The sequence below is a fragment of the Trifolium pratense genome, linkage group LG2 (genome assembly GCF_020283565.1).
Source record: "Trifolium pratense cultivar HEN17-A07 linkage group LG2, ARS_RC_1.1, whole genome shotgun sequence".
NCBI classification, from domain to species: Eukaryota; Viridiplantae; Streptophyta; class Magnoliopsida; order Fabales; family Fabaceae; genus Trifolium; species Trifolium pratense.
This window is the reverse complement of record NC_060060.1, coordinates 43,725,890-43,739,801: the sequence shown is the minus strand read 5'-3', so window position 1 is coordinate 43,739,801 and position 13,912 is coordinate 43,725,890. Positions and strand designations below refer to the sequence as shown.

Genomic DNA, 13,912 nt, shown 5'->3' with positions numbered 1-13,912 from the left:
AGTCTGATCCTGCAAAGAAATATCAAGAAGTAAAGACTGACACTCCCCCAACATCTCCTCCTCCCACGCCCTCAACCGCCTCCGCCACACCCACGCCTCCCCATCTGCCCCCCAACCTAAAGCAAACATCTCTGCAACCGAACACGATTTGAGCACATATTAATAACTAGTAAAAAATTGAGTATTCGGTCTAACTCATCCTTACAAAACAGGCTTATAAGATAAAGATTGATACTAGTAAAAAATTCTCAAAATATTTGTGCAGGCATGTGCCTTCATACTGTTATATGTGCCTCCGTCCCTGGATTTGGTGCGTGGATATAAACGGTGGGTGGCCCGATAGCGGAAACCTAATAACAAGTGGCCCAGCGAGTCGTGGAGAGGCTTTGATACCATCTTATAGAATTGAGTATTCGGTCTAACTCATCCTTACAAAACAGGCTTGTAAGGTGAAGATTGCTCTCACTTATAAAACATACATTCAGGTCATCTCGCAACTGATGTAAGACTTCTTAACAGTTTTTTTTTTGATATTTTGAGCTTCAAGTGTAATATTTTTGTAACTCTTGCGAGCGTTTGTTTCGCGTTATCAAAAAATAATGTCGAAAATAATTTTTTCAGGCATAACTAACTAGAGAATATATATTTTTATAAAGTGTTTGGATAGTCTTTTAAGTTTTCAGGAATTTTTTAATTTAAATTCTTAATTTTTTTTTAACTTTTTGCAAGGATAAGTGATGATAATACAAGAGCGGTTATTATAGAGATGTAATTGTGTAGTGGTGGGATAGCACACTCATATTAGAGTGGAATACAAAGCCGGTTTACTTTTACTTGGCATAATATTTTCTTATGAATAATTTTATTTAGTACCATTCACAAAAATATATATTTATGTACAAAACCAACATGTATTAAATTTTATAATGCACTACAAGAAAATTTGGGGTTAGCTACGACACCATCTGTAGCTGATGCGTAGCTAATCGCTAGTAAGATAGTGTTTGCTACGCATTTGTTGTGAATTAGCTGCCGTATAGGTCCTAGCATGGATTGGGTGGCAAATCATCTAGAAAAATATTTTCTAGCTAATTTGCAACTAATATATAGGAAATTAACCTAGCTAATTCCCAATTAATACATAATTAAATATTGTTGAAAAGGTTATGTTTCCTAACTAAATCGCTAGGACATTGTCACAACAATTTCGCAATAAATCTCTAGCTACATATTCCTAGCAATTTCGCAGCCAAATTCAAGCATTTTAGAAAAATTTATAATTATAAAAGACTAATTATTATGAATCCATTCCCAAAACCAAGCTAATTGTAAATTAATTATCATCCATCAAAAAACCTAAGTTAAATGTGCATGATATACTCTCATTACATCTTATTACTGGCAAGTGGCAAATGAAACAAATATGCATGTTATACTTAGATATTGATGATACTTTAAATCCAATCTAAATTATACATTTAAACTATATATTTTAATATTAAAACCATAAACATGTAGAAGTGAAATTGATTAGTGTTAATAAACAGATTTGTAGATTCCCATGAACTAAGTTAGTGAAATTATTGATCCAGACAACACTATAAATGAATACTGAAAATTCTTGTTAATCAAAAGGACAGAAACTAAAAGCTAATCCAAACTGATCCTAATTGAAGTATCCACAAGTCAAAGTTGGAAGGTTGCAGCAATATACCTGAGACTCCAGAAACCACATCAGTAGCTGAAATATGATGAAAAGGAAGACCAGGGCACATGCTGATGCTTTTGAAAATGATCTTCATGGTGAAGTTGTTTTTAATTCTTGCAAGGAGGTTAGTGATAATCCAAGTCCAGCAATACATGTAGGTAAAAGAATAAATGCTATAGAATTAAATAATATTTTAATATATATATATATATAGGGGGCTGCTAACTTAGACCCAGTTGGGTCTAAGTTAGCAAGGTGCACCTTTTCAGTTGGACCAAAATACCCATTCTTTTTAATTAATCAACCAAATTACAATCAATGGACGCGGATCCAGTGTCGCGCGCGTACCACAGTACCGTGGTTACAGGCAGTTGATTTCCATCAGACAGCCAAGATCTGATCTCATCAAGACTGTCTGATCAATCAGACAGTCCAGATCATCCGAATCCATCAGATTCCAGCGGGTGCACCACACTGGATTACAGCCTGGAGAGAGAAGAATCTACTTTTTAAAAGCAGGACACGTGTCGCTGTCTGATTAGCTGGGCGTGATTTTTTTCCATTTAATACTTTGAACTCAATTATTTCGTTGTAAATTAATTTTTTATTTATTTTTTTTATACCAAAATTCATAATTTTTTTTTCTCTACAAATAGAGACTTGGTTCGTTTGATTTGGACACAGAAAAAAAAACTCAATTTTTCACTACCTTAATCTCATTTTTCACTACCATACATCAACTCACTGAAACCATTCTACCAGCAAAATGGTTTCAGATTACAACTCTCTGAAACCATTGTACCAGATAAATGGTTTCAGAAGCAAACACAATTAATAAATTACTCACTGAAACCATTCTACCAGTAAAATGGTTTCAGAATACAACTATGTGCAACCATTCTACAAGCTAAATGGTTTCAGAAGCAAATAACTAATAATCAACTTACTGAAACCATTCTACCAGCAAAATGGTTTCAGATTACAACTCTCTGAAACCATTGTACCAGATAAATGGTTTCAGAAGCAAACACAATTAATAAATTACTCATTGAAACCATTCTACCAGTAAAATGGTTTCAGAATACAACTATGTGCAACCATTCTACCAGTAAAATGATTTCAGAAGCAAACATTAGTTTTTAATTACCGTTTTATCTCATTTAATTAACTAAAAATAGTTTCAGATCTCCAAAAATTTCATAAAATATACCAAAAGTTCCAGAATATTATCTACTATTTTCCTGGTATAATGGTTTCAGTGAGTTGGTTGAGTGGTGCATGTTAAATTACAACACACAAGTAACGTATTTAGTAGACAAAAAATGAGATTAAGGTAGTGAAAAATTGCGTTTTTTTTTTGTGTCCAAATCAAACGAACCAAGTCTCTATTTGTAGACAAAAAAAAAATTATGAATTTTGGTATAAAAATAAAAAAATAAAAAATTAATTTACAACGAAATAATTGAGTTTAAAGTATTAAATGAACAAAAATCACGCCCAGCCAACCATTGTGTGACACGTGTCCTACTTTTAAAAAGCAAATTTTTCTCTCTCCAGGTTGTAATCCAGTGTGGCGCAGCCGCTGGAATCTGATGGATCAGGATGATCTGGGCTGTCTGATTGATCAGACAGTCTTCATGAGATCAGAACTTGGCTGTCTGATGGAAATCAACGGTCTGTAACCATGGTCCTTCGGTACGCGCGCGACACTGGATCTGCGTCTACTAATGGGTATTTTGGTTAATTAATTAAAAAGAATGGGTATTTTGGTCCAATTGAAAAGGTGCACCTTGCTAACTTAGACCTAACTAGGGTCTAAGTTAGAAAACCTCATATAACCTAAAGATGCTTTAAGTTGAGTGTGTCATTGTCAGTACAAACAAAACATAATCTTCGGTGAGTCATTCAGGATTTAAATAGTTAATAACAAGCAAATGATTGATTTAAGTTCAAATTAATGAAACTAGTGATTTATCTTACAATAGAACTGTAAGATAATCAGTTAAAAGTTATAACTTATAACCAAAGATATGAAACTAAAAAGCATCATGTACATATTATGAAAGTGCAAATTCTACTCAAATAAATGTAACTTGCAATTTAACACCGATAACCAAAGAGCAAGTATAAGGTATAATATTCATATCATAGTCATATAATAATCATACTCATATAATAATAATAATAATAATAATAATAATAATAATAATAATAATAATAATAATAATAATAATAATAATAATAATAATAATAATAATACTAATAATAATACTCATACCACAAGCTTTGAGAAGCTTGATCTACAAATGAAAATATATTTTTTTAAAATTATAACCATTATTAACTTGGAAAATTAAATTTGTGGTAAAAGCACATCCAATCAACCACAACTTAACTTGAACAATCAATCGTAGCAAATATTTGGTAGCTAATCTCATATTTTCTTGTAGTGATGGTATAATGACATGTTCATGTTATAGTTTAAATTATGAATAGACAACTGTGGAGAAGTGATTAATGGAATATGAAGGTATTATTATTATTATTAAGATATATATTAACTAGATAGTAATTATGAAGAAGTTCGAAATAGATAATTAATTAAAAAAATGGAGAAGGATGAAATGGATTTATCGGACTTTAAAAGAATAAAAAAATTGAGAGATGGAAGCATAAATAAATAAATAAGATGCCCTTTATTCAAATAATATATAATGCAAGACCACTACATTTCCAAAGACCAAAAAAAATCCGAATAACTATAAGATTCGGTAACCAAATCACATGCATGCATGAAACTAGTTAAGCATGTATGCTCTAATTGAAATTAATTAAAAACAGACCGAGACATAAAATTATAAATATTGCTTAATTAAGGGCATCTAAGTTGGATCTAAACCCTTAGAACAAAAGAATCTAGATCTGAGGTTTAGTTTCGGTAGGAGCACTCTGAATGAGAAGCCTATCAGCAGGTTCATCAACACGTTTCTTCATCTCCTCCAAAGCCTTCTTGAGTAATAGAAGTTGATCCTTGTTCAACCCATCAACAGGATTATTCCACCAATTCGGATCCTCTATCATCTTGCACAAATAAGTCAAGTCATCTCCACGTTTCCTCTCAATTTCTAGTTCTTTGTTGATTCGATTCAGCTTAGCAATGAGCTTAATGAGCTTGGACATACGAATCATCTCTTCGCTACGGAGATTCGACATGGCTGAAACACAAAGAGAGAACGGGGAATAAAAGGGTGGATATGCTTGTGACTTTAGAATAAGAAATGGTGGCACATTGAAATGGGGTGTGGAGGGGTAATTTTATAGCCAGATTTTTTATATATTCTCATTTATTGTGACATGGCTTATATGGTATTTCCTTTGGTCCTTAATATAAAATAAATTTTACTTTTAAATTCATTGAAAATCTAATGTATTTAGTTAATAATATGGACTAGATACGTTAAATTCTCAATGAATTTAAAATATAAAATTTATCTTATATTATAGACTACATACGTTGCATCTTTTTCCTACATTAAAATATTTTCTTAATGGGGATTTTTATCAAATCCGATTTTTCATGGCTTATATGGCAGGTAATTCAATTTTTTTAAAAAATGGATATCTTTTAACAATTTTTATATATCTAGCTTATTCAACAACTATGAAATACATTGTACTTGGATAAAAGTGTAAACAACGTTGTTCTCAATATAATTTTTTTTCTTTAACTTGTGTCACTAGTGCCCCTAAGACTCTGGTTAGAATAATGATTTTTATTTAATTTATCTAGCTGGAATTTTATGTCTATCTAGCTAGCATTTTATGTTAATTAATCCTACAATTTATCTAGCTAGCATAATAATTACTCCCTCCGTACCATAATATACGTCGTTTTCTCACTTTTACACATTAAGAAAAATAATTATTGCTGTATCGAAAAGAGAGATTATGAGTTGATTTACAATTTGTCCTTCATTTTTGGTATGGAAAAAATAAATTGAAGAATTGAATGAATAGAGAGTAATAAATAGTTAAGGGTATAATAGTAATAATAGCATTAAATGCTTCATTGGTAATTTATTGTGGTACAAAATTTTTCCTCAAAGTAACATATATTTTGGTACGGAGAGAGTAAGATTCAAGCCAAAACATAATTAAAATTTGATCAAATATTATTCCACCTAGGAAAATGGGACTTGTGTAATCTAAAATTTGACTATGATCATCAGTTCTACCTTAATTAGATTAATTTGTTAACCACGTCAATTCAATCACACTTATCTTTATTAATTTAAATTTTGCATTAACAATACGGAGTGGTGGTTTGGAAGTTGTATAACTCATGAGTATAACTCATAAGTATGTGAAGCACTTAAGGTGCCAAATAAGCATATTAATAATCCTATAGCATAAGAATGAGACTAAGTAAAAGACTCTAGTTTAGTACCAAAAAAATAAAAAGATTAGATTTATTTAGATTGTTATAATAAAGATAAAGATATTAGTTATAATAGTATTTTTTTATTGTTAGTTATTGTATTTAGTAGTGTAATACTTTCTTTTTTGAGGCTTGCGGTTTTGCAACATTCATTGGACTGTTCTTGTGATCAAATGTTAATTAACTTTGATATTAAAAAAGAGAATATATAAAATGCAAATTATTTTATTATAGATTCAAAGAGAAAAGTAAACAAAGTTTCATTACACTTTGGTACAATCCATCGGCTTAAACGACACTGTTTTTTGTTTAAGGTCATAACCAACCAACAAATTCTGTTGAGCCAAGTTTCCAAAGATGGCACCAATTTGAGATGAGGTAAAAGCCAAACAAACAATGCCATCAGCAATTGGAACAAAAGTACTCATAGAATGCAACTTAACATCCGCATCTTTAAAATGTGCAGTGATTAGGGGAAAATCATATTCATCTGATTTCACACTATAGCATAGGCCGAATGTTTGACTGGGATCATCAACGCGCTCTAATTTCACCGATTCTACTACAGCTGATTCCAAATTAGTATAAACATCATTTGGTAAAAGTGTCAATGTTGTACCTGAATCAATTATGATATTACCCTCACCGCCATGTGAAGACCCTCCAAATTCTACTCTTTTGTTTCCAACACTAAATGCTTCCAATGTCAAATAATAGAAAACTGATGGGTCTTTTTTCACTATAGGAGTTGACACAACACCATCACCAGAAACCACAGCGACATCTCCAAAATTGAGTTTGCTCGTAGTGGTTGACTCAACTGTGTTTGACTCAAGCAACAATGGCAATAAACAATAAGAGAATTTTCCATCAATTGACGATCCCAATTGTGTTATAAGAGACGAAGGTCCACCACCAAGACCAACTATACCAGAGCTTGCACCTTGAAACGAAACTGTATTATCGGTTCCACATCCTATCACAGTTCTAGGAAATGAAACAGGACGACCCGTGGTGGATTCTAATGTAAGAGTCTCAACACTAAGATCTCCTTGTGAATGTGATTGATCACCATAAGTAATAGAATATTGACAAGAATTTTGTTCATTACAAGTGGTATCTCTCACAGATTGGCATAGGATAGACGAACAAGGTAGCTTTTTGTAACTTGATGATTTTGAAGGATTAAACATAGGAGTAGTTTGTTTGTAACATTGTTTACAAGGCTCACATTGAAGCCAAATAATGTCACTACCGGTGTCGGCAATACCATATACCTTAAATGGTGGGGTACCAACTGAATAGGTCATGAGATACTCACCTTTATCTGGAATTACGGTTGATTTAGGAGTATTTGTGAGGGAATTTTTGTAGAAATGATTGGCACGGTTGATAGAACGACGTGCTGCATTGACAACACGTTGGTATCTATTTTCTGTAGCTTGGTAGAGTGGTGACTTTGGAGAGTCGCGGTGAATGAGTTCAACACTAAAACCATTGTTCAGTGCATGAGAAAAAGAGATAATGAAGCAAATGGAAAAGAGAAAAAGGGCAAGCAAAAAACGTGTACTCATTGTTGCTATAGAATAAGGAGAGGTTTGGAATAGAAGTGAAGTTTTGTAACAAATTTTGTGTTTAGTGCCATTTTATAGGCTTTTCGTGAGAATGTAAATTTTGTAACATAAGAATGGGAAGAACTATAGTCAGAAAACATAAGAATTTAAATTATATATGCTTTACGTGACAATTTATATGTTCTTTAGTGCCATTTGATATCAGAATGTCAACCGCATTTGGTTAATGGTACGTGGAGTGTAATTTCCATTTGATGTAATGATGTAATTACATTTAATGGTATTGTTTAATTGTTGAAATCCAACAAGTTACTCTGTATATTATTCTCAATTCTCAATGGTTCGTCATTTGATAAGGAGTTGATTCATATATCCCATAAAATTAATTACTTCAACATCTATTATTAGTATAGTTGTTAAAATGGACTAGTCGATATAGGCCAGTCCGTCAAGCTTGAATAAATGTATGGTTTTGACCTTAAAATATTTGCTCGAATTTTTTTAGAGTTTTTTAGCTCGACGCCAAATAAACTGAATTTAAATATGGACTTGTTTGTTGGCCGGCCCTTTAAAATCTGAAGTCCATCTGGATCGATCTTTTTAGACCAAATAGCCCAGTTTCACAGCTCTAACTGTTAGTGTCAAAATCTAAAAAAAAAAAAAATTATCAAAAAAATATATATTCTTTTTATCTATTTATTTTTTGGTACAAATAATTATTATGATTGTCGTCTTACATTGCACACAATTAGACTTACATGTCTATTAAGTACAAAGTGGGAGAAAACATAGCATGTCGCAACAAAATAAAGCTGGATTCAAGGCGTCAGCAAAACAATTCAGTGGGAGATAACATTAATATGCAGAGTTCTTTTTTATTTTAAATAGACAAAATGATAAAGTAATTATAAACTCTTGCACACAAGTAAGCCGGCTACTAGGTTTGATCTAGTGGTAAGGTGTTTGGGTGTTATGCATGAGGTGTTTGGGTGTTATGCATGAGGTTCAAGGTTCGATTATCTGCTTCTTTGTAAACCAAAAAACTCACACACACAACTGAGGGAGTCAGGGTTCGAATCCAAGTCATGACGTCCGGCCTAACAATTTCGACATTTTTAACCAGTTGAGCTAGGACTTGTGGGCTTAATATGCAGAATGTTGAATTTAGAATTTTCACTTTTTCACACTTAAAATATAAGTCTAGCCACTAGACAATTTGACAAAAATAAAATAAAATAAAAATTAGACTACCATTATTAGCTATATATTTAGCACACTCACAATAAGAAAATTAGACTTACATATTTATTTTGAACTTAAATTTAAGTGAAAATTTGATTTCAGTGTAATGATAAATCAACGAGATTAAACTCTTTTTTTATATTTAACATGATATTTTATTTTTAGACAATTTGACTATATATATGATATCATGCTTAAATTCTATTTTTTAATGATACATTTAAATGTGCAAAAACTAATGTAGACTAATAAGTTTAAATTGCTTAAAAAGATGATGAATTTATAATTTAATCAAAAATACAAAATTTAATATTATTATAATAGTAATAAAAAATAATATTTATGTTTACTTAAGTAAATATTTTTACTATAACAACCACAAACCAATCAACAAATCAATGATTAAATTTCAGAAAGCACAAATTTCCAATTACCTAATTATCAATTTATAGGGAACATTGGAAAAATAACTAAAAATATTAACAAATTAACAAAATTATAAACTGAACCTGAAGTTATACGATGAATAAAACTAAATTGAAGCTTGCGAGATTATCAATTGAAGTTTTGCTGAGAAACTGAATTGAAGCTTGAGAAGCTGAGAAGAATTTCGTCCTAGCTATCAAAGCTTGAGAGAACTGAAATTCAATTGAACGAACCTTGAGGGATGAACAATTCTGGATGAGAGAACGATTATGAATTGAAGTTGAACTGAAACTCAATTGAACAATTCTTAAGTTGAACGATTCTCGGAATCAAACGAAACTTAGGGTTGAACGATTCTCAGATAAAAATGAGACGATTGTTGTTGTTTGTTCAAGTTTCCTTCAATAAGATGATTTGTGTGTGGAATAAAAAGAGGGAAAAGAGAAAGGGGTAGCGCGTTATTTACAGATCTGAGCCACGACGGTTTCGAAAGAACAGTCGCAAAGTGATAAGATAACAATAGCGACAACGGTTTATATAAACAGCCCCGAGCATTTTGTCGCTATTCCCAATTTATTTCGTAGTGAATCAGCCTAGTATGATTAAAAAGTTTTTCTATGACTTGTAGTATGACATTTTTAGTTAAAAAGACTTCTAAAAAAATTTCAGCCTTCTATTTTAAAAATAAGTCGAGTCTAACATTAGTTTGAATAGGTTAAATAGTATGCCTCGGTTACTATGTATGACGCGGAGAATCTGATTTGGCACTCTCAGGTTCCCGTAAAGGTCTCCGTCTTTGCGTGACATTTACTGCGTGACAGGTTACCCACAAAATCAAACCTGGTCACTCAAGACATCTTATCTCCTGCAGCTCATTTTTGCGTATCTGGATGTGGGGCGGCCGAGTCGGCACCCCACCATTTATTTATCTCTTGCAGAACCTTTGGTTCTCTTTGGGCATTAGTTCGCTCATGGATTGGTATTCCATCGGTGGCTCCACTTTTATCCGGGATCACTTTTTCAGTTTATATTAAGCTGGTCGATCTCGAGCGCGCCAGTCATTTTTGCAACTCATTTGGCTTGTTCGCGTTTGAGTTGTGTAGACGGAAAGAAATCAGCGATTGTTCAGAGGCTCAACCAGTACTTCTCATCAGTTGTTGGACAAGATCAAACTCTTTTCCTATAGGTGGTTGAAGGCGACGAGTGTTACTTTAGCTTCAAACTACAATAGATGATGGTCTAGTTCTTTGCTTTGTTTATGCCTTGTATGATTTATTCTGGGTTTCTTTCTTTGACTCTTTGTAAATTTTGGTAATCTATTTCGGCACATCTTATGCTTATGAGACTTTTTTTTTTGCTAATAATAGAAACTTAAAATGAAAAAAAATAAATAACAAATAAAAACAAGGGTGGATTGGAGCAGGTGAGTTGGATATAGACCAACCCACTTTTTAATACAGATCCAAACAAAAATGGTTAACAAAATTGAACTAAACCTTCAATAATATCATGCTCTACAAATTAAATAACTTATTATAATACTGTATTTCAACAAACAAAAAAACTATATACTATAAATTGAACATAAATTTTTTTTTAAGCAAAATTGAATAAGTTAGTACTTAATGTTTTAACATAATTATCATAAACAGCGTCAGCACAAAGTATAACAAACGTCCTGCCACAAAATTTAATTGATCATATTCATCTATTCTAAATTTGGACTATGTAAAAATGATATATATATATATATATATATATATATATATATATATATATATATATATATATATATATATATATATATATATATATATATATATATATATATATATAACCAAATGGTAGTTGGTTCAATGGTGGTTGGCGCTGAACTTGGTAGGGAGGGACGGATCTGGAGGGGGCAGGCACCCTCGTTCTCGGCACTTCCAAGCTCTCTCTTATATACATACATACATATACATATATTATATCATATGTAATATATATTCCATCATAACTCTAATTAGTGGCGATTCCAGGAATGTTAGAGAGTCTAGGCAAAATTTTGTAGAGAATTTTATCAACCCAACTTCTGGATACAGTAATATTTAAACCATGTTTCCAATATTTAAGTTTGGAGGAAATTTTTAAACAAGAAACGATAAGCAAGAGTACAGCCCTGTTTCGAATATAATTAAGGCTCAAAACTTCCTCATATCTGAAATTAAATGATGCAAAATTAAGATATAAGCTTACAGGGATAAGCTTACAGCAAGGAAAAAAGTCAAAAAACACAAGACACCAAGGTCTGGCTAAAAACAAATAGAAATAGCAGCAGAAAAATAAACCAACCGAGGACCAAAATTTGGATAAAGAAACATGAAAACAGCTTAACAATCAAAACAGCTTAACAAATTTTAAATTGGACATAAAAACAGATTAACAATCAAAACAACTTATTTATATAATCACTTAACAATCAAAACAGCTTAACAAATTTAAAATTCAATACAGCTTAAGTGCTTAACAGAAACAGAAAATAGAGTTTGTCTAGGAAAACAAGTCATCAAACAAAATTCTAGATTGAGAAGGTTTTAGGTTCTTAACAGAAACAAACAAACAGAGCAAGGACAAGACGACAAGGTTTTAGTTTTAGGTTGCTTACCTCAAATATGCGCGAGGCTGTGAGAGGGAGAGAGAGAGTGAGTGAAAGCGGTGGTGCGGCAAATTTGAGAGCAGCTGAGAGATTGAGCGGCGAGTGACAAAGAGATTTAGAGCAACATGATTGATTTGAGCAGCTGAGAGAGAAAGAGAAAGCGTAGAATGAGATGGTAAACGGTGGTGCCCTTCTTTCTTTTGTTTTGTTTTGTTTTATTTAAAAAAATGAAAAATTATTAATTGGGCAGCCTAGGCACGTGCCTGGCCCGGTGGTAAAATCGCCATTGACTCTAATACTATACTGTCAAAGTGAGAGGAATTTTAAAATGAGAGGGTGAGAGAGTTAAATGTTAACCATTAGATTAAATACATGGTTGTGATTAAATCTCAAAATTAGTGATTTACATGAGACTTGATTTACTCAATCAGAAACCAAATACATTTCTCTCTCTTCCCTTAGTGAAACACGAATCGTTTGTTTTCCTCTCCAAAAATCATTTTCGCAATCTGAGCAAAGATTTCAACTTGTTCCATTCTTCTAGTTCATGAATTCATGATTTAAATTTAAACAACCTAATCCCCAAATATAATTTATGGAGAATGTTAACTTGTGCCCTTAAGACACATGTTAAGAAAGAAGATAAATGTGGAAAATATTTATTGAACGTAGTATTCAATTATCTAATCATTAAATTTTTTGTATATATTTCTATTTTTAGGTAGCTTAACATGTGTCCTTAGGGCACAAGTTAACATGACCCTAATCTTATATCTGAATACTTCTCAATCAGTAAAATTAACAGCAACCAATGTGAAGCCACAAAGGGACAGTATACGAGAAAAATCCCAATCGGTACTTTCACTTCCAGAGTCGCATGACCACATGTTGCAGCTTCAATTTTATGACAAGACAAAGGATTACTCTTCAAAACAAAACAAAACAAAACAAAACATATATGGCAAGGTTCTTTTTTCGATGGCAAGGATAACAAAACATATTTGCCATCTGCCATGGTATTGTTGACGACATGATCTAGCATAAAGTTTTAGTTGAGTGAAGCGAGAAAGAGAAAGAAAGAACGCGTGCGTTTGGGTGACGCGCGTTGGGTGACGGAAGACAGAGAAACGTGTTTGGTTTCTGATTGAGTAAATTAAGTCTCATATATATGAATCAATAATTTTGAAATTTAATCACAACCATGTATTTAATCTAATGGCTAACAATTAACCCTCTTACCCTCTCATTTTAAAATCTCTCTCACTTGAAAGTTTTTATATATATGAGTTAGGATCCGTTGACACCAGGTGTCAAACTAAAGTTTAACACCAAATCTGAACCGTTTAAATAATTTAATCCTACGATTCAAAATATCTCATTGAAAAAAAAGGAAAAAAAAAAAACTACCAGATCACGTGACCTTTTTGTCACTCTTTTCTCCTCTCTTGCGTTTTGCCGTCACTGATAAGGATATGGAAGTGTGTTTTCACAAATACCTTTCTTTTTCTCATGATCAATATACATTTATTATTCGAGGATGGATGCAATGATATCCACTATTTTATTCATGGATGGATCAATATACCTTTCTTTTTATATTTTTACCAATACCCTATTTTTCTCATGATCATATTATTCATGGATGCACAAAATTGTAGTCTTTGAAATTGGCACTGCCATGTTCGTTTGTAGTCTACGAATTGCACACAATTATTTTCTATTCAAGTTACCGATTAGTTTTCCTTAAATTTCAAGGAATATAATCTGTGGAGGAGAAAAAACAAAAAAAAACAAACCAAAAAATTGGAGACATAATATTCCCCCAAACAAAAATTAGAAGTTTCAATGGCGGATGAATGAGAGGATGCGCCTTTGGTGGAGATTGA

The 13,912-nt window shown here is 32.1% G+C and overlaps 1 protein-coding gene across 1 annotated transcript; it reads right to left on the bottom strand.

Annotated features, from left to right (window-relative positions):
• Positions 1-6,409: 6,409 nt before the first annotated feature.
• On the bottom strand, positions 6,410-7,720 carry LOC123910201 (aspartic proteinase CDR1-like). Its single transcript, XM_045961283.1, has one exon. The coding sequence runs from the start codon at positions 7,718-7,720 to the stop codon at positions 6,410-6,412; it is 1,311 nt and encodes a 436-aa protein (XP_045817239.1).
• Between the last annotated feature and the right edge of the window lie 6,192 nt (positions 7,721-13,912).